At 40.2% G+C, this 20118-nt stretch overlaps 1 protein-coding gene across 11 annotated transcripts in view; it reads left to right on the top strand.

Annotated features, from left to right (window-relative positions):
• The window catches only part of FOXN3 (forkhead box N3), a 213744-nt gene that overhangs the window by 183878 nt on the left and 9748 nt on the right, over nucleotides 1-20118 (top strand). For all 11 annotated transcript variants that reach the window (XM_082317905.1, XM_082317909.1, XM_082317911.1 and 8 more), the window contains one exon: nucleotides 9735-9843. In XM_082317905.1, the coding sequence (XP_082174031.1) occupies nucleotides 9735-9843 (109 nt within the window). The remainder of the gene's footprint in view (nucleotides 1-9734; nucleotides 9844-20118) is intronic.

Below are 20118 nucleotides of genomic sequence, written 5' to 3' on the forward strand. Positions count from 1 at the left end.
ATTTTAGTTTGTAGAGGTCGCTCTGAGGAAGGTAATTCTAGCCTTCTACGAGTTTGGCATATCTCTCCCTCCATGTCACCTTCCCTGTGGGCGGTTGTGTCAGGACGTCAAAAGTGACAGGGAGATGAAAGCAGAAAGATGGTTCCTCATCCACATTGCTCCCTCCTTAATGTCTGCAAGTAACGAGTCCTTCCTCTGTGCCTTTCAACTGAAATGCAGGGTCTGCTCAGAAGTTCATGGGTCCTTCCAAATGTTGGGTAGAATTGGCTGGTGCCAGGAGGAAAGGGCAGAAGTTTTTATCGTAACCTCAGAGGTCCTCTGAATTACAAAGGAGAAATATTTTTGTGTGTGTGTGAAGGAACCTGAGGAAGTAAATCAGCCTGTCCTATGAATTGCAGTTGGGTGTCACCTACCATGTTAGGAAAATCTTAGGCAACTTAAAGCAAATTAATTACTACTGCACATTAAGAAACAATTGCATGAAAAATCACATTTAAAGTTAGTTTTCAAATAAAAGGCAATTGGGCTACAAAAATTTCATTGCAATGCTGAGCATCATCTAGACGCTCACAGTTCATTCTCTGAGCTGTCAGTGACTACAGTGGTCTGTAAATCAAGCTGTGAATGATCAGGGCAGTAAGCATGCTGGTACTCTTTGATCCCTTGAAGATTTAGAGTCTGTTCATCGTATCAGACTGTGATGTCAAGCATGTGCTCAAGCCATCAGGGCTGCAAAATGCCCCATCTTCTGAAGACAAGCTTGCCTGGAAGTGATTTGAATAGGGAGAGACATAGTGTACAGTTTGGCCAAAGGTGTTAATACCTGACTGAAAACACCCGTTTGGTCTGAGGCTCTGACTCCGAGTGTGCCAGTTACTTCCACAACAAAGATGGTCAGACGGAGGCAGAACCTGAGTGTCATTTCACGGTATAACAAATAGACAAGTCAGAAAGTTTAAAGCCACAGTCCGTTAAGGCCTTTACCTGTCCTACAAACATTTAACTGTTGTTGTGAAATGTGGATACCTCTAAAGCAGATTGTGAGAGAGTCTGGATTCATGTTTGTGTGGATGGTTACATGTGTTGGCTTTTGAGTTTGAAGGCATTTTCTTGGACAGAAAGCTACCTTTCCAGCAGGATGAAAATCCGTGCTCATCTAGACAATGTGGATGCTAAAAGCATCTTTAGGAAGAAGTTAGCTACAGCCATCATTCAAAGTCTTATTAACATTTAGTCTTTTAATATAATCTGTCAGAAAGGAATCCCATCTCAGTGGCATTAGAAAATCCAGAGTAAACTATTCCTGCTTTGTAAGATTGATTAATTAGCGTTACGGTTTTAAATGACCATTTAAAATCCCATACCCATGTGTGGAATACTGCTAACAACCACACATGAATTTTAAAATCAGCTTTTGCTTTTATATGAAATCTTGAAACGGTGTCTGAGCTGGCACAAACATTGCTTACCATTTACCTCAATCACACTGTGCTTTAGTCTTCATGAAAAAAAAAAAAAGGCAGAATAAAAGAGTAAAACACCGTTATTAGTATTATTTTGTGTTTGTGGGGGTTTTCCTTTATAGAGTCATGAAATTGATTGTTCACATTGTCACTAAAGGTTGGAAATAATGCAATTATAGTTGGAGTGTTGACATCAGAAATCAATTTCTAAAATATTAACACTTTGCAGTATTTTCGCAGACCAGATATTTCTAGGTTGTAACTAAAGGCAGAAGTTCAAAGTAGCCAGCTCTGTGGAAGACTCTACTGAAACATGCATTCCAGTTGGCACCAAGAATAAAGCATGAAAGATACTGTGATATGCTAAGAAAGGGCATGTAGGAACATAGTTTTAATACTTTCTTTGCTTCAGTTTATGGAAGTCCTTGTATTTCATCAAGTTTTGTATGGTTTGATTATGTTTAAAAAGAAGCAACAACTGAAACACCTGCTTTCTTCAGTAGCAGCTATCACAAGGTATGAATACTTTGGATATTAGTAGCCACTACATGAATATTAATTCCAAAATATGTGACTTGCATTGAAAACTGTATTTGGACCTGCAGGGGACTGGGTACTGGCTGGGCCATCTTGGGCAAGTTGCATCAAATTTCTGGGCCTGTTTTCCCTGATTGGAATCTAATTCACAGAGAGGACAGAGGAAAAGGAGATGGTGAACAAATGGTAAAGCTCAATTTAGAAGTCATGGCTACTAACTCAATGAAGCCTATGGGTTAGTTTCGTACAATTGTTAAGATTTTCAATACTTCAATTCTTACCAGTGATTTGAAAGTAAATGTTACCGGCTGTCACTCCAGTGTGGCATTCCCGACTCTGAAGAGTGTTTCGTCCTGGGCATGTCATTTAGTCTTGCCAAACCATTGTGTTTTACCATGAATAAAATGGAGATTGTTTTCTGTGGGTTTGCAGTGTGTTTGGACTTCCTGAGATTCAAGTCACTGTACGCGTTTTTAAGTAGCAATACCTTCCTAATTGGTGAGGTCATTCTGAACTTGGAACCATTTGCTCTGAGGGCAGGACCAGTAAGAAGGGAGTGTGTGTAGTGTATTGCTGCTACTGCTAGTGAAACGACACTGCGGTCAAAGTGATTATACTGGAAATCTTGATTTCATTCAAGAAGCTCCTGACTCAGCGATATTATACATAGCTTCGAATTCATGAGTAGTCCTTTGTCTGTTGCTATATAATTTGGGAATTGCACACAAATATAAGTACACTGCTCAAGCTGAAGTTTAATAGCGCAGACATCTATAAGCAGTGCTTGCAGACAGGGTTGGGGTAGAAACCAGGAAACGGAGAGTCCTCTCAGCTCTGAACATCCATGTTCTGTTTTCGATACTGCTCGCTGCTACTCACCCAGGTTAGCTGGAAAGTGGTGGCCTTCAGGAGACTTTGCAACACTGGTTTTGTGCGTGGCTCCTTACAGGAGTCTGAAGCGCTGTGGTAAAGATGTCTGGGAAGATAGGAGCATGGAGTTTTGCTGGGTGCTTCTTAAAAAGTAGGCTTTCCAAGGGTGAGATCGACGTCTTTCTGGTTTGGAAATCTTTATTAATCTTTGTCACAAAGCATATAAAACCCAGAATAGATACATATATTTTAAATTTGGTGGGAGGAGAAGTAATTCCCTAAAGAGATCTGCTAATACTGTACTTCCCTACTTCTAAAATTGTACCCCGATGAAATTTGCTTTTTAAGCTAATGCAAGTGGCTTGTATATGTGGAAGTTAAATTTACAGGAATCAAGATGAAAAATTGAGATAAAATTGCCTTAATAACAGACAGAAATCCTCCAGGTAGGATCAAATAGAACATGCTGTTTTCTTAGGACATTTTTATTGTATATGAAACTTGATAAATGTAATGTTCTGTTTGTACTGCTTGTGGACAAGTTACTTATTATAACTTATTAGGCAGCTACCAGCCTAACTTTTTATATTAGAAAATGATAATCATTGACTGTAAAATGTTTCATAAAGCTATTTTTGCTGACAATTCTATATCAGAGTGAAAATTGGGAAAAGACATTTTCATAGGGTTGAAACTTTCCATTCCAGTTGCTGGAATTTTTGGGGGAATGGCATCCTCAGCTTCTATTAAAGAGATTTTTTTTTTTTTTTCTCTTACTTCACTGTTTCAGTTTTAAGTCATTAAAGTGAGGAAATAGAATTGGAAAGACAACTTACTTTTATGAAATGCTTTCTACTTCTTTCTCCCTACTCATATTTTGATTTCGCAGCATGGTTTAGTTTGTTGTTGAGCAGTTCCAGTATCACCAAAATGAATTGCTAGCCATGGTTTTCTACTTGTACAAAAAATAACTTGGAAGATTGAATTATTTCTATTAAATGTCCTTAGAAAAGGTATGAGTGTGATAAGATTATCAGGATACACTTCTCTGTCCCCCTTCTTAAATTTTTGTTTAGAGTAAATGGTTTGTTGGATACATCCTTGATTTGCAGTTTGTTAGGACTACAGACTATGGAATTTAAGAGCTGTAAAATTGTCCTTGAGCAGTAAAATAGAAGAAGTTAGGCAGATGGCATCAAATCTATGCCTAGGATAAGAGAGTTGAAGTGAATAAAGATACACGTTTGGCAGATAACATTTGCTTTTGGCAACTTCTGATGTCCCATCAATTATACATCATTAGCAATTTCCTATTTTCAGTTCTTGTAGCCTGAGATAAAGTATTCTGCTAAACACTGTCCTGGAAGAGAGACTGGCAGAAAGAAGCTGAAGCTGACAGATATTAGCAGAAACTCAGTATCTCTTGTCTATAATGATTTGTTCTGTGCTACAAGAGATGGGTCAGGGCAGAGAGCCCTGAGATAAACGCATGTGCCACATGATGACAGAAGAGGCAGAGAACCAATCTGTCCCTACAGAATACCTTCATACTCTAATATTCCACTTTTTTAAAGTTTGTTTTCAATAAATATTATTCAGTCTTCCTCACTAGTCTAAATGTTGGCTACCTTGAGCTAGACAGTTTAATGAAGTGTATGCTTGTTTCCCAGATGACATAAAGAGCATGTTTGTTACCCCTTCCTTTTTAATTTCCTTGGTTTACAACAAATCACTCTTAGTGCTGATATTTCATTTAACTTCCACGTGCCAACATTTATCCAAGAAGCTGGATTCCTTATTTAGTGAGTTGTTGGGGTGTCAGTGTGTCTGAATTCTCTATCCATTGAGTATTTCCTCCTCCTTTTCCATTTCAGTTTTGCCAAATTGCTATATCGTGTGTTAGACAATCAAATCTTCAGGGAAGGACCCAGTCTAACATGGTTCTGATTGTTGTGAAGGTCTTGGATGAGGTTGTTAGATCAGCTGGATGGGGAAAGTTTGCTTTACCTGCATGCACACTTGCAAGTAAGAGATTATGGATGCAACGTTGAGGGATGTGATGGAAGAAGGACATAGTTTGAGATATTCTATTCAGCTAATGTGCACACAAGACCATGCTCTGAATTAAAACAGTCCTGCACTGGCTGTGGAGTGATCGTGTGGCCTTCCACTTATTTTCCACCTTCAGAGGCTGAGTATGGGCTACAGAACAACACTGGATTTTTGAGGGCTTCTGTTGGATCTTTTTAACATTTTCCGAACGTAGTGTTTTGATGGAATCAGATTGTGGTACGTTCTCCTACACAGCATTCACTTTATTTTTCTCTTTAAACTTCAGTGTGAAAGTTTGCTACAGAAGACAGAGAGATTATTTTCCCCCTTGGAGAATTTCAGAGATGCAGTCTTGATTTTTGATGTTGGGTGCACTGCTTCTCTCCAGAGTTAGCCAGTGGAGACTTGAAATGCCATCAGATCCTGCTCAGGTTGTGGAATTGCACCAGAGCAGCATAAGATCCAAAAATCATTTCCCCATTCATGCAGCAGATTAGGGGCAGATTCTCTGCACGTGGTTTAACTCTACTCCAGTGGAAGTATTTCCTGGGTTTAAGCTTCCGGAGAGCAGGCTGAGATCCAGTGGCTCCTTGAAAACATAGCAGTGATGAAAGCAGAAAGGTGACTAATGATTTTGTTGTTTCAGACTCTTTGCGTTTCACTAGGAACATGTTGTGAAAGAGGAAACCTTTATCAAAGAGATGCACAGATCTTTTTGCATTGTTTTCTTGAGCTGAGTTTCTCAGACATAAATGTCTCTCGGCACTTGCACAGAAAAGGTGTAAATTACGTTTCGCACTTCTGCCTAGGAATTGGAACCATGTAACCTGCCTGTACTGTTGGTTAAAGAAGCATTAGAAAAAAGGAGTCTGGACCGTAAGGTGTTAGTCCAGACTGGCACTGATTGATGATATGGCTTAGAGTAAATTATCTTACCTCCACACCTTGAATCTTCAATCTAAAATATAAATACCTCACCTCAAAGTATGGTTTTGAAACTTAATTAAAGCTTGTAAGGCATAAATGTATCTTTGGAATAAAAGCACCACATATTTTCCAGTAAATAATCCACAACCCTTCAAAAGTACCATGTGAAAATAATTCCTTGGATAATAAGTAGCCATCTTCATACAGCCTGCACAAAGGCAGGGAAAGCGTCTGGGTACCAGGGACAATGTATTAGCAGTTCATATATATATATATATATATGTATTTTAAAAATAATTAGTGTCATTTTGAGAAAGGATGGGTATTGATGCTTTAAATGCTCTAAGTAGAGATGCGTGAGCAGCAGAGATCAGTCTTACAGTGGTACATTGGTTATGGGGATAACTAGAAATTAATAACTTCTACCATTGAATTATTTTGATCTGGCTTTTCATTTTAGGTTTGAATGCTACAGAAACTGATTTACCAGCAAGATGTGGTGGTTTGGTTTTGGTTTTTTTTTTTTTTTTCATTATGGTTCCAGATGTTTACTGAAAGGATACACTGCATCACCCGCTGTCCTTCTTCGGTTGATCCCTTGCATCTGTTTGTCTGCATAACTTAACTAGTGATGTAGTGGTATTGCTGCATCGTAATTCAGGGAGTTTTGGGAAACAAAAATAAAAATCAGTAGCAATAACACTGCTGTTGCAAGCTGAACTAGTTACTGAATTCTGAGTGGTGATTTCAATATGCAGAGCTGTGGTGTACGTCAGAGAAAAGTTAAGGCCTCTTCTGGCATGAATAGTCCGTCCTGTTGGAGCCTTTCAATGCGTGGTGGCACACTGAACAGACCAGACATAATTGAAGTGAATTTCATAGGCAGGAATAGGTACCAAGTTGTCTCTGTGGGGATATTTTCAGAGGACAGCAAACTTCTACTTTTTTCTTAAAACAGATGTTAATTCTTGAAGGGAAGATGTGGAGTGTGTGTGTGTTGAGGTGGGGATGTTTTTAAATGTGAAGCTTTCAAAGAGAGTGTTCCTGAATAGCACACCATGACTTACAAATGTGCAAAGGGTCAGGAAGATGGAGAATGGGTTCGAGAGGGAATGTCAATATATAGAAAGTCTAAGCTATGAGACTTGGCAGTGTATTTTATATATATATATATAGGAGTGCAGGGGAAAAGGAAACTCGGTAAAGAAGGAAAGACGTGAGACAATGTTTTGAGAGAAGTGATGGGGAAGTGAACAGGATTTTTAAAGAAGAGATGGGAGTTGTCAATAAGGCAGAAAGAGAGGGTAGGAGAGGAGAAAGGATAAGATAAGCATCAGCTAACTTTTCCAACAGACAGGATAATTAGGTAACCATGGAAAGAAGAGTTTGGGCATTGAGGAGCCTGTTGCTCTCCTTTTGCCATAGAACTGTCAGTGTGTTTGTTTGCTTTGAAGTTTTATATGTATATATATTTAGGCAACATCCATAGCTAACTGACATGTGGCTCTGTATGTATGCATAAATGTTTTGTTTCAATATAAAACTTTATGGTTTATATCAGAGTAAAGAGAAGATTCCTAGATCTTTCTTGGTCAAAACTCCTGGTTCATTTCTTTTAATGGGACTTTGTAAATGTAAACTGTACTGTGTAGTGCAATACAAAACCTGTCCCTCTTGAAAGCCTGTTGGAAAAACCATGGCCAATGGAAATGATGTCTTTTTATCGATCTTTTGATATTTAGCAGCTTTATCTGTTGCTTTGAATTTACCTGTTACCTGTGCATTTGAAGTTAGCCATATCCTTGAGCAGACTGCTTTTCTTTAATGACACTGGTATTTTGGCCATCTTAAGGTCATGCTATTGGAACGAATATAATAAGTTGTTCAGATTTGGAGTTTTTAGTAATTTCTCTACATTAACATCCCCCTGTAGTAAACATTCCTCTACAGTACCTACAAACCCAAACATCGGAGCATTGAAAGCCTGGTAGCGTCCCCTGAGTGAAACAGATTTGATCGATTTCTTGTAATCTAGTGCTGGAGGAAAAAGTGCACAAAGTAGTGAAGTATAAATAGCAAAAAGCAATTTTTAAATTATTTTGGTCATTGAAAGCTGACCCTAGTTGTTATAAAGTAGGTTCTGTAATTTTAGCAATTTGAAGCTGTACTTAAGCACCTAAATATAAATGACCTATTGTTCAGAGGTGCTCAAAAGCAAGGGTGGGTATAACGCAGTGACAGGATTTGATTAGGGGGGTGATGTGCTCTCACCAGCAGGAGAAAGAAGATTATTTTCCCAGAACTAATCTGTGTGATCTTGAGTGAAGCAAGGTGAGCATCGGGGTATAGCAGCAAGGGAGTTGTGGGTCTGGCTTGGTGTTGAAAGGAAGTGGAAATGTACCTCTGCAGCTTAGAAATAATGTACTGCTGGTAATCGCTTTCTCTGCCTCAGTATGCAGTAGTATTTTCAGGTGTGAGCATTTGAAGTTGGGCATGTAAAGTGTATGTGTTGATTCTTGGGCTGAATGATTTTTCTAGTCTCCCTGTATCTTCTTTAAAAATAAAGTTTTGTAGGTGTACATAAAGTGATGTGGTTTACATTTGTCTTGTATGTATTTATATAATACCTGTATGGTTAAAAATAATGCATCCAGAGTAATGATCATCATTCTCATTTTGGACATTCCCCATCAGGGGAAGTTACAGTATGAATGATGACTTACAGTAGAGAAAACATGAGCGAACTGGCTAGCTGTGGATGTTACAGAAGCAAGTTTGGGTTGAGGCTGTTGGAGGGTTGTTCCAATGTGAAAGGACATAATAGCTGTGCAAACAAATGGCATGACACGTAAGTCCCTGGTAAGTGCCTGGGATAAGGACTGTGTTCAGTAGTCCTGCATCCCACAGTGAAGGAGGAGAATGCTGAGGACCTGCTAAGGACAGACTCTTCCTTTGGTGGTGCCTTGGTGGTGCTTCCTCTGCTGTTCCTTCAGCTGCGGGGTTGGCTGCCCTAGGCTGAGCAGCGCACAGAAACATGCCTGGATAGAAAGAAAGTACTCAGTTGTTGGTTAAAATCTTGTTGGCCAGAGCTGCAGTTTTCAATATACGGCCAAGTTAAAAGGCCCCAGTGAAATCTTTCATCTGTAGTGGCCAGTACCTATGCAGTTCAGTGTCAGTGGCATCGGCACGTGGCGTCAGATGGGGGAGGCTCGGCTGTGACCCGGCCATGTGCTGGAGGCACGTGACTGCTGTCAGGCTGGGTGACAGAGGTCATCGGTGGCAAGAGAGAGGGGCTAATTAGCGGTATGGAGCTAATGCCTTTTTAGCCTCTTCTCTTTGCTTTCCTGGTTAAACCGCATTTGTAGTTAGTATTTTATTTTGCAGGGGACAGAGGCCAAGGGATTGCTGCACAGAAAGTAAGCTGGGATGATAAAAAGCTATGACCTATGTCCTTGCAGTGAAGTGCTTATATTCTGTTTATCTGTAAAGGGTTTCTGTTTCTTACTGTAGACGAAATAGTGACATCTATGCTCATAGCTGGTTTTGACTTTAAGCACGTGCATTCCCAGCAGAATGGCGATTACAAAACAAAAGTGGCTTGGTTGTACGAGGAATGGTCTGCAGCAACTGGGTCAGGCAGTGGCTTCCACAAGCCATGTTATCCTTGGTCACTGTTAAATTTTTTGCCATGAAAATAGCTTTGGAAATAGCATGGCATTCACAAGAATTGAGGCTGAGATGTTCAAGGTAAGCAGTGTACTACATGAGCCTCTAATGTTTTCTCAATTCATTGAAAAGCTTAAGTTCCACATTTGCTCCTACATTTTCCTAACTTTTCCTTTAAAAGAAAAAATGTTCTTTTTTTGTTGGTTTTTTTTTTTTTAGTTCCTCCGGGAGTGATACAAAATGGAGCTCGAGTTCTGAGTAGAGGAATATTTCCTGGAGCCAGGCCATTGCCAATCAACCCTATAGGAAGCATGGCTGTTGCAGTAAGGTAAGAGTGGCTCATTGCGGGATCTTTATGAAGTAAATCAGTATTTTGCAGAGAATGTAAAAGTATACGTAAGCTCTGGTCAACAGATACATTGCTGCTTGCTAATACTTCTGAGGTTCTAAATGAAGTAAAACTCTGCCACCTAAAGTTCTTGGGTTATCGTTCTTTGCAAGACGGTCATGGCATATCTGTCTGTTGCACACTGGTTTGTAAAAAGAAGTTTTATTTTCACTAGAAAATTGCAGGCACTTTATGGTGAGAACCTCCTACAGTGACCTGTTTTTCTAACTGCAAATGCTTTTTTCTGCTTCTCCCTCCCTCCCTTTTCCTAAAGACCTTTTCCTGGATTAAATACCAGTGAGAAGAATATCAGTAATATTAAAGCAAATTCTGAAAGATATCTAAACATATAGCTATCATTTTTTTATTAATTTAGGTCTTTGTGAGGCAGTTTCTTTCACTACAGTTTCTATTTCATAGAATCATTTCAAGGTTATACCGAAACATTCAAGGGTAAAATGTTGTTTGAAGATATTCAACTTTTTCAGAAAGCAGGGCAGTAAGAGACATCTAGTGATGGCAATAAGAACTGTGGTTCAGTGGTTTGCTTTAATTAAAGCAGTGATGGTTTATTGGTGGAAGAACAATTTGCCTCAGGTGTAGCTCCATTTTCAGTCAGTCACAACAGAGATTAATTTGGTCAAGTGTGCTGCCGGTGCCCTTCTCTTTCAGAACTCTCAGTATCTGCAAAAGCTATTTCAGCTCAGGCAGTTGGGTATTCTGGGTGGGGTTTCATAATTAGCACTGACCCCGCTTTGCTGGGCTGTTCCAATTACACCCTCTGATCTCAGTAAATGGCTGCAGGGCAGTGAAATAAAGTGTCTTGATAGCTGCTTATTCTGTTATTATTTACTTGGGGTTTTTTCCCATTAGCTCTTTATTTTTTTTATCCCTTTTCAGAATCAGTGTCTAGCCCTTTGGGTACAGTATTTCCATCCAGTAAATGGAGAGAGAGAGAGAGAGAGAACCTGTGACATTCATGTACTCTTGGTGCTTAAAATGCATAGAGGGGAAGACACTAATTGGAATAAAATCGATATTTTTTGATGGGCAACTGTTTCAACTGTTTTTCACATTTGCTACGGTGAAGGGATCAACCCTGAGGGTCATCCTCCAGAAGTCCATCTCGCTTTACCACAGTCTGGCCTTGCTAGCAGTGGAGGTCAACCGTCTTCAGTAGCTTTGCCGCTGGCTTTAGCCAGGACTTGTATTCTGCTCCAGTGGGGATTGCAAAGCATTGGGACTACTGGATCATTAATTATATATAATTTTTACGAGGTGTCCAAGCTAAATGGAGGACATAGTGGTCTGAATATTCTCTCTTGAGTTAGAATAGAATAGACTATTTCAGTTGGAAGGGACCTACAGTGATCATCTAATCCAACTGCCTGACCAATTCAGAGCTGACCAAAAGTTAAAGCATGTTGTTAAGGGCATTGTCCAAATGCCTCTTAAGCGCTGACAGGCTTGGGGCATTGACCACCTCTCTAGGAAGCCTGTTCCAGTGCTTGACCACCCTCTCGGTAAAAAAATGCTTCCTAGTGTCCAGTCTAAACCTCCCCTGGTGCAGCTTTGAACCATTCCCACGCATCCTGTCACTGGATCCCAGGGAGGAGAGCTCAGCACCTCCCTCTCCACCCCCCCTCCTCAGGCAGCTGTAGAGAGCCGTGAGGTTTCCCCTCAGCCTCCTTTTCTCCAAACTAGACAAGCCCGAAGTCCTTAGCCGTACCTCATAGGACATTCCTTCCAGCCCTTTGACCAGGTTTGTTCCCCTCCTCTGGACGCATTCAAGGACCTTCATATCCTTCTCAAATTGTGAGGCCCAGAACTGCACACAGTATTCAAGGTGAGGCCGCACCAACACTGAATACAGCAGGACAATCACCTCTTTTGACCGGCTGGTCATGCTGTGTTGATGCACCCCAGGGTGCAGTTTGCCCTCTTGGCTGCCAGGGCACACTGCTGACTCATATTGAGCCTGCTGTCGACCAGCACCCCCTGATCCCTTTCTGCAGGGCTGTTCTCCAGCCGCTCCTCTCCTAATTTATACTTGTGCGCGGCATTACTTCATCCTAGGTGCAGAATCCAGCATTTGGACTTGTTAAACTTCATCCTATTAATCATTGTCCAATGCTCCAATCTATCTAGATCGCTCTGCAAGGCATCTTGTTCCTCAAGAGTCAACAGCACCTCCTAGTTCGGTATCGTCAGCAAACTTGCTAATGGTGCATTCAACTCCTGCATCCAGATCGTTGATAAATATGTCGAACTGAACTGGCCCTAGAATTGAACTCTGAGGAACACCGCTGGCAACCGGTCACCACCCAGATGTAGCCCCATTCACTACAAGCCTTTGAGCTCTGCCCTTCAGCCAGTTCTTCACTCAGTGCACTGTAAACCCACTCGTCCCACAGTTGGACAACTTGTCCAGATGGATGCTGTGAAGGACAGTATCAAAAGCCTTTCTAAAATCCAGAAAAACTAAATCCACTGCCTTCCCTTCATCCACTAGGTGGGTGACCTTGTCATAGAAGGATATCAAATTAGTTAAACAGGCCTTTCCCTTTGTGAACCCATGTTGACTGTGCCTGATGGTTGCATTATTCTTTAAATGCCTTTCAGTAGTACCCAGTATGATCTTCTCCATAATTTTTCCAGGAACTGAGGTTAGACTAACAGGTCTGTAGTTCCCTGGGTCTTCCCTCACATCCTTCTTGTGGATTGGAATAGCATTGGCTCGCTTCCAGTCAGCAGGGACCTCCCCAGACTCCCGACACCTTTGCTAGATGATCAAGAGGGGTCCTACCATAACATCCACTGGCTCCTTCAGTGGTGTGGGATGAATCCCATCAGGGCCCATGGACTTGTGAACATTCAGCTAATACAGCTGGTCCCTTACAATTTCAGTGTCCACAAATGGCAAGTCACTGTTCCTGCACTCGTGGTCCTGCTGGTCCTGGTTTATCTGCATTTCCTCCTTACACCCTGTTTCATAATCAGGGTTGACTCGAGGAGAACGAACTGTTTTTCCTTCCAGGCCACTTGAAAACTTCCTTCTGTGTAGACATCCTCAAATTGCTATGCTGTAAGGCTGTATATAGTTAAATTTTATGCGTTATCTGAGGACTTCTCATGTTTTTTTCCTGGCAGGTAGAACAGGATCTTTACCAGCTACCTGCTAATGTAGATGTGGGAAATTAGGGATTTTACCCCTCCCTTGCTTATGTTCTTTTTGCTCTGTCTCAGAGAAAAGCATTTATAATTAGTTAATGCAGACATTTCTAATTCTTCTTGTTCTCTTCTCCAGCCTTAGGCAGTATTAGAAATAGCTTGCTATGAATATATTCCTGGTCTGCATGATGTCTGCTCGTATTTAAGGGCCTCTGCAATATTCCCTCTTCTAATTCTTGAAAAGGCAGGGCAGGGGCAGGGGGGGAAGAGGCTTTGAAAGCTTTTGAGAAGTTAGGGGACTCTGTAATAGAGCAAATTCAGCAGGCAGTTTTGTCTTGTTTCTTTCGGGGATATTAAGATTCAGAATTTCTTTAGGAAGAAGGTCAGTCCGGATGCATGATGCCTCTTGGAACATCATCTGGTCCTCTCAAAACTGAATACTTCCATTACCAGTTACTGTAAAAATGGCACCCTGTTTCTTGGTGCTTACCCCTCTCCTCAGATACACAGGGCTAAATAGGACCTGTTGGGCCAAGATTTCATGGCATCTCATGAGAATAACTTCTGCTTATCATGTGCAGCACAGGGAATTTACCACAGCATCCATGCAGCTGCCTTCCATTGCAGTTAAGAGTAGTACTGCTCACATGGAGCTGTCATTCTTGCATAGAGAGAGATGCTCCAGCCAGGCTGGCAGGGCACGTTTTTAGACCTGTTCAGGTACAAGAAGGTTGATTTTCCCTTCCAGCTTTCACCAGGAGGAAGCTCTGCTGGGCAGCCACGGGAGGTGCTGCAGACTCCTGTTACAGTTATCTGCAGAAATTACATGCCAACCAGCTTCTTTTTACTCAAATGTGTATTTTCCTGAGAAGAGTTCCTTTGGTGCTCTAAGTGAAAGGCCTAAAACCACCTAAAAAAAGTGGTTTTCATCATTCATATAGGGGACCTCTAGTATTTTCTTGGTAGTGTATCCTTGCATAGTAAATTAAACCTCTTGACTGGTTTTCTTTAGTTACCATATGTAGGAGTTACGGATTCTTCTGTAAGGTGCTGGTCTTCTGTTGGCACTTCCTTGCTGTCTGAGCTGTTTATTTCCTCAGCATCTTAGTGGTCTTTGGTTTTGTTGTCCCCCAGACTGCATGTGAGTAACTTGCAGTATGTTGTCCTGTTGTGCAGACAGCCATTAGCATCAAAACAGAGTAAGAAAAAGGTTGGTCTTGGGTTAAATTTGCAGTTGTGATTAAGTGGAGTGTTTTGACTAATCTATTATTCAGAAAGGAGGCCAAAACCGTAACATTGGGCTAAGATGCTGAAATCTGTGATTTCTGATGTGTTAGCTCCCATCAGTTGGAAAGTTTACTGTGCTATTCTTTTTCAACAGTGTGACTGCGAATGTATTAGTGTATTTTGTTCCTGCACAAGGTATCGATGTGTTGCTGTTCCCATGTAATTGCATGTAATTACTTTATTTCTTTATATATAAAATAAAGTATGATTTAATTAAGTAGTTTGGATTAAAAAACCCTACTGGAAAGTATTTAACAAACACGACAAATCTACCACTTTCCATGAATAAAGAATAGCAACTGAGGAGAGCATCATTATGTTGTAGTGCATTTGGCTTAAATTGCACAAATAGGCCTTTCGTTCCAAACTAATCTACAAATGGAAAAGGCATCCCACACTATTTTTACTTTGAAAATCATCCTCTGGTGTTAAATCTCCGCAGCAGAGCATAATTGGATGTGTTTTGACAGTAGCTTTTTATTTACTTTATTCGCTTCTAGCTTGTTTACCATCCATATTTTCCATGTTGTGGCTGACAAGTCCAAGACCCACCCGAAGACAGCAGGGGAAAATAACGCTTCAAAGCTGCACAGCGTGTAGCATGTCTCTAACATGAGATCCATCATATATATTTTTGGCAGACCATATCCCCATACAGTTCCCTGAGAGAATCTGAAAGCAAATGCAGTGATAGTCTGGATATGTAGAATAGAAAATACTGACTTACAAAGGTATTACATGAAAGCAAGCAAAGCCAGTAGTGCCTTACATGCAGCAAGGAGTTGGTTGAAGGTGAGCTCTTGCTCTTACTGTGTACATCCATTGGAAAATACCTTTTAAATGTTTACTTAGGAGGACTTCTGTGTCCACTTTAGTAGGCATAGTCTCTATCAAAGTTGCCCAGCGCATCTGCTAACGTGCATCTTGGCAAGGTGCAAGAAGCTCTATCATATGTAATCACCTTCCACATGAGTAAGGTGTTATCAGTTACACTGACCCTTTGGAAGAGCCCAACCTTGGAAGCTAATATATTAGAGCTGTTTGAACTACTATTTCAGTACATTCAGCAGACAGCCTCCACCATGATGTTTGTCATTTTCTTTGGTTGTCCGTAGTGCATGAGTGATTTGTGTCTATGTCCACATCCTGCCGCAGTCCAGTAGACCTACTGAGCCTAAGCCTCATCTGCCTGACATGGGCAAATCCACTGAGGTGAGGTTGATGGAGTTTCACTCCACAGAGATCTCACCAGCTCTGTGGCACAGGCCTTGTCATTTGGTCCAGGTTATTCTGCAAAAGATGTTTTACAAAATATCCTTGGTAATTTTTATGTATTAGGTCTTTTTTTCTTCTCCTCTGCCCCAAATGTTGACAGCTGCAGAGGCCGCTGAGCAGCGTTCACATGGGCTCCCAGGTGATCCAGAGTTTATGAAGCTCTGGTCTTCAGTGCTTTTTGTACTCTGAAGGCCATGCTTTCCCATTTTTTTTGGCCAGATTAAGGTGCTACTAGTCCTGGCCCACGGGGCTTAATGGCCTGTTCAGTGGTCTGTTCTGATGGGAGGCCAAATGAAAATCCCATCCCATAATATTAGCTATCAAATAGGCATGAGATGGAGGTGAATAAGAGGGAAGAAGAGTTCACAGCCACTTGGTGGGAAACCTTAAGGAGTGGGTAAATCCCAGGATTTGGGAAGAGCTAAGCAGAGCCAGTCCCAGGAAAGATGCTTTGGCTGGATTTGCCATTATCTTTGTTTGTCGACGTGTCGGAAATGTCAGGGTGGAGGATAGCATAGACTCCATTGCTTAACTGTCTTTTTTAGCTCATATTTCCCCAGAATGAATCCAAACTATTGTTTCAGGCTAGTTGAAAACTTAGGCAAAACTTATTTATATGCCACTTATGCCTAGGTAATACGTTAAATTACTTTTGGTAGTGTTTGTTATAAATACTTTGTTTTTTTAAATTATTGCAGGTTAAAAAAAATGGGAAATTACTTGGGGTTTTTTCCCTTTTTTTTCAGTTCTCCTTTCTCACCAAACGTCTGTAGCTTCTCAAGCAATTTCACAATTATCTGTAAATTGCAAACACAAGCTTCCCAGGGAATTTCCCAAAGTAAAAAAATTTTCCGTTGAAGTTTCCAAGACAAAATGTTCCCTCTTCCTAGGGAAAGGAAGTGCATCCACACTGGCAGAGCTCCTGCTCTTCCTTTATTTTGAAAAAAAAAACAAAACAAAAAAAAAACAACAACCAACCAAGAATCAACAAAACACCCCAAAATGTGACACTATCAAACCTTACCTACTTCATCATGAGTAGATTTTAAAATATCTGTTCTTCTGCTGTTAATGCCACAGTTTCTTGAGCAGCTCCTGATCATTGGGGTGTGACAAGAATGAGTTTTGTGCCTAACTTTATTCAAAGATGGAAGATTGTTATTTATGTTTATTTTCACTTTAAATTTATAGGGCAATTACTAGATTGTTCCTCAGGCCTAGCTTTCATTATGGTGACTTTCTTTCTCATGCTGGCTTTATTTTTGCTTATTTTTTCCTCCCTTGAAGCAGCCACTCAAGCAATGATTAAATAAACCAAACATAAGTAACATGCGCAGCGTAGATGCCAAAGCATAAGTAAAATCATATAATTAGGTTATCGGTGAATGATTATTTTTGCTTAGGTAAAGGAACTGGTAGGTACTTCCTTTTATAAATTCTGAATTGTATATTCTTAATGGTCTTGCTTATTACTGGCATGATCAGCTTAACAAACCCCAAATCATCCTTGTTGCATTGCATTCCTCTTCCCACCTCTAACAGGCAGGATGAGTTATCCTTGGGAGCTGAAGGAACTCTTTAGTAACTAAAGGACAAAAATACTGGCTGACTTGATTATTCTTTTCTGCAAAATGCAGAGGGCTTCATTTGTCTTAACTTCAGATCTGCTGTTGATACTGACAAAGTGCTCTTTCTGCTGGCAGTTCATGACTTGCATTTACTGTGGTCCTTTGCATACAATTATGCTGCGAAGTACCTTTGTAAGAGCTTCTATCAATAGTGTAACTGACTTGTTGTTGTTGACTTTTAACTCAATAACGCCTGATAGAATCTCATCCTACAGCAAGTGAGCACCACTTATTTTTCATTTGCTTGCTCGTCCTTCTGTCTGCTGGTGTGTAGTGGTTTTAAGTAACAGTTCAACTACCTGTAGCTAAAAGTTCTGACTGTCCTGAATTTCCCTTGGAAATTATGTTACCTATACAGTAGAGTTATTTTTTCTAGCAAACCTGGAACCTGTCAAAATCCACAAACCCAACTTACCTGTACTGCTTTCTTCATATCTTTTAACTGGGTGTTTCCAATTACATACCAAAACTGTCACCTATGCGTATACAATATCTGTCATCCAGAAGGATCAGAGATAGATAAGGTGATATTTAAACGCCACATAGGTTTGCTTTGTTCATCAAAGGAATATACCTGTCTCTGGTGTGGAATACAGTAAGTATTTTTCAGCAAAACTTTTTGCCATTTTGCACACAGAATGTGATTACCTATCTTTTTTAAAGCTAGTAGAGAAATTTAAGGAAGATATATCTGCCTTTGGTAAAAAGACTGAGACTTGCTTTCATCTCATCCTGAGGAGGACCCCTTTGAAAGGCAGAGGCACTAACAAAGGACATTATTTCCTTACTGACTGAGATCCAGCTGCTGTGAGTCCCGCCTGGCTCCTGATGACCTTAGTAGCAGAGCTCCTGTCCATTAAAAATGGAAATGGAGTCGGGCTTTCAAAAGTCCAAACTTACCTCTGCAGTGCTTGAGGGTTGCGTCATTGTGCTACAGCCAAACTGAAATATTTTAAGAAGAACCTGTGCATGGTACTTTTATCTGTATGGCTGTGGTTAAGATCCCTCAAGCAAATAAAATAGTCCATGTCAGTAGGATGAAAAGCTCTAGAGACTTGTCCCATGGACTCCCCTGAAAGGGGAAGGCACTGCTTTAAAACATGTGAAAATAAGTCAGTTTCTGGAAATTTTGAAATACAGTTTGGAACAAAAAAAAGGGGAAAAAATAAGGTATTACTCGAAATAAATTTCCCTTCGCTGTTACAGTAAACACAGAGTTCTTAACTACCTTTTCTTCTCCTGTGTAATTTAAAAATAATCCAAACATCAGAGAAAGAGCTTGTTTAAAAAAAATCTATTACTGTTACAGTAACAAAGTTAGACTTACAACCAGAACTGTGAGCAAAAATAGATTCAGCTGGCCAAAATCTATCCCTTGAAACCCAGGGGAATTCTGTCCACTGATGATCTAGATTGAGCTAAGTAGATCACAGATTCATTTCTTAGTGAGTATGTGACTGTATAAGAGCAATATAAAGCTTTAGAATGTCTCAGAAGCGTGTGCAGAATACGGATGGTTTAGATATTAGTTTATTCAACTCTTATTAATCTACTAATATCAACTATAACTAATTCTTCATATCTTATGTTTGAGCTATTGCGTATCAAGATACAAATCAGATTAATTTACTTTCAGGGTATGTGACTTTTGATCTTGTGAATGTCCTAAAACACTCTGCCTGTATAACTCATTTTCATTTCTGTGGATATCCTTTGCTAATTCTCTCCTTGACCTGCTTTCTCTTCCTTTTTTATTTCCCCAAGCAGAACTGGTTGGAAATCTTTCAAAATGTAAGTGAAACCAAAGATTTTTCTGAGATGCACATGCTATCCATTTCCTTACCAGTTCCATCATAGGTGCCTTTCTTCTGAAGTGTAGTGATATTTCCTTTCCTCCCATTTTTTTAAGTGATTTCTTTTTTTCACCTTTCTGTGGTCTTCTGTTTTTCTTTGTCATCATCCCTATTTGCAGTCAGTCCCTGTGGGATGCTAACCCCATAGTAGTACACCTTCCCCCAGGATATTGCTTCTGTAATCCCCGGGCCTTTCATTCTATTTTTATGCTTTTTTGGAAGGATTGGATCTGAAGTAAGTCCCATGGGCAGAGCTTTTGAATCCAAATTATAGCCCCTTTGTGTAAAAGCAAACACTAGAGACTCAAGAGCGGGGCAAATCAGGGATGTCTTTTCGGCACGTGGTTGCTGTGCTCCATGGAACTGTAGCCTTCCTTTTATTGATAGTCTCTCAATATCAACTAACAAATAGGAGTAGATCTAATAACATGAAAATGGGCATCTTGATTTAGATCCCATCTGTTAGAAGCCTTGTTCACTAATAACCTAGTCAGTAGGAATCCCATTTGAGTTCCCACCTATTCTGTCCTGTGTTTGTTTCCTTGGAGCAAGAATTTATTGGTACTTTTTAATGGAAAAATAGTAGCATGTGATTTTTATTGAGCCACATTGCTCTGACTATTAGCTGCCTAGTAAAATCAAGTAACTTTAATTTTATGCTAATTTATGATAATTTTTAACAGCTTTAAATGTAAATTTGCCCTAAAAATGAAGAATCTGTCACTTAAAATGCATCACATGCTTCCTCGTAATGACTGATCTTAAGGAGTTGGTTATAAATTCACCTTACAACTAGTTTAGTATGGATGATTTCTTCTTTTAAGCGTTTGGCATCCTCTAATGACAACCCCTGCAGTGGCAAACCATCACAGAGTAAATGCAGCTGGCTTGCTGCACAATCATGAATGACATTGCATTTAGTTATTAATAATTGAAGGAGCTTTGTGTATTCCTTCTGGGTTCTGTATATAATTTATGGATCATAAAGCTACTCAAAAATC

Source organism: Platalea leucorodia (genome assembly GCF_965183815.1).
Source record: "Platalea leucorodia genome assembly, chromosome: 7".
Lineage (NCBI taxonomy): Eukaryota > Metazoa > Chordata > Aves > Pelecaniformes > Threskiornithidae > Platalea > Platalea leucorodia.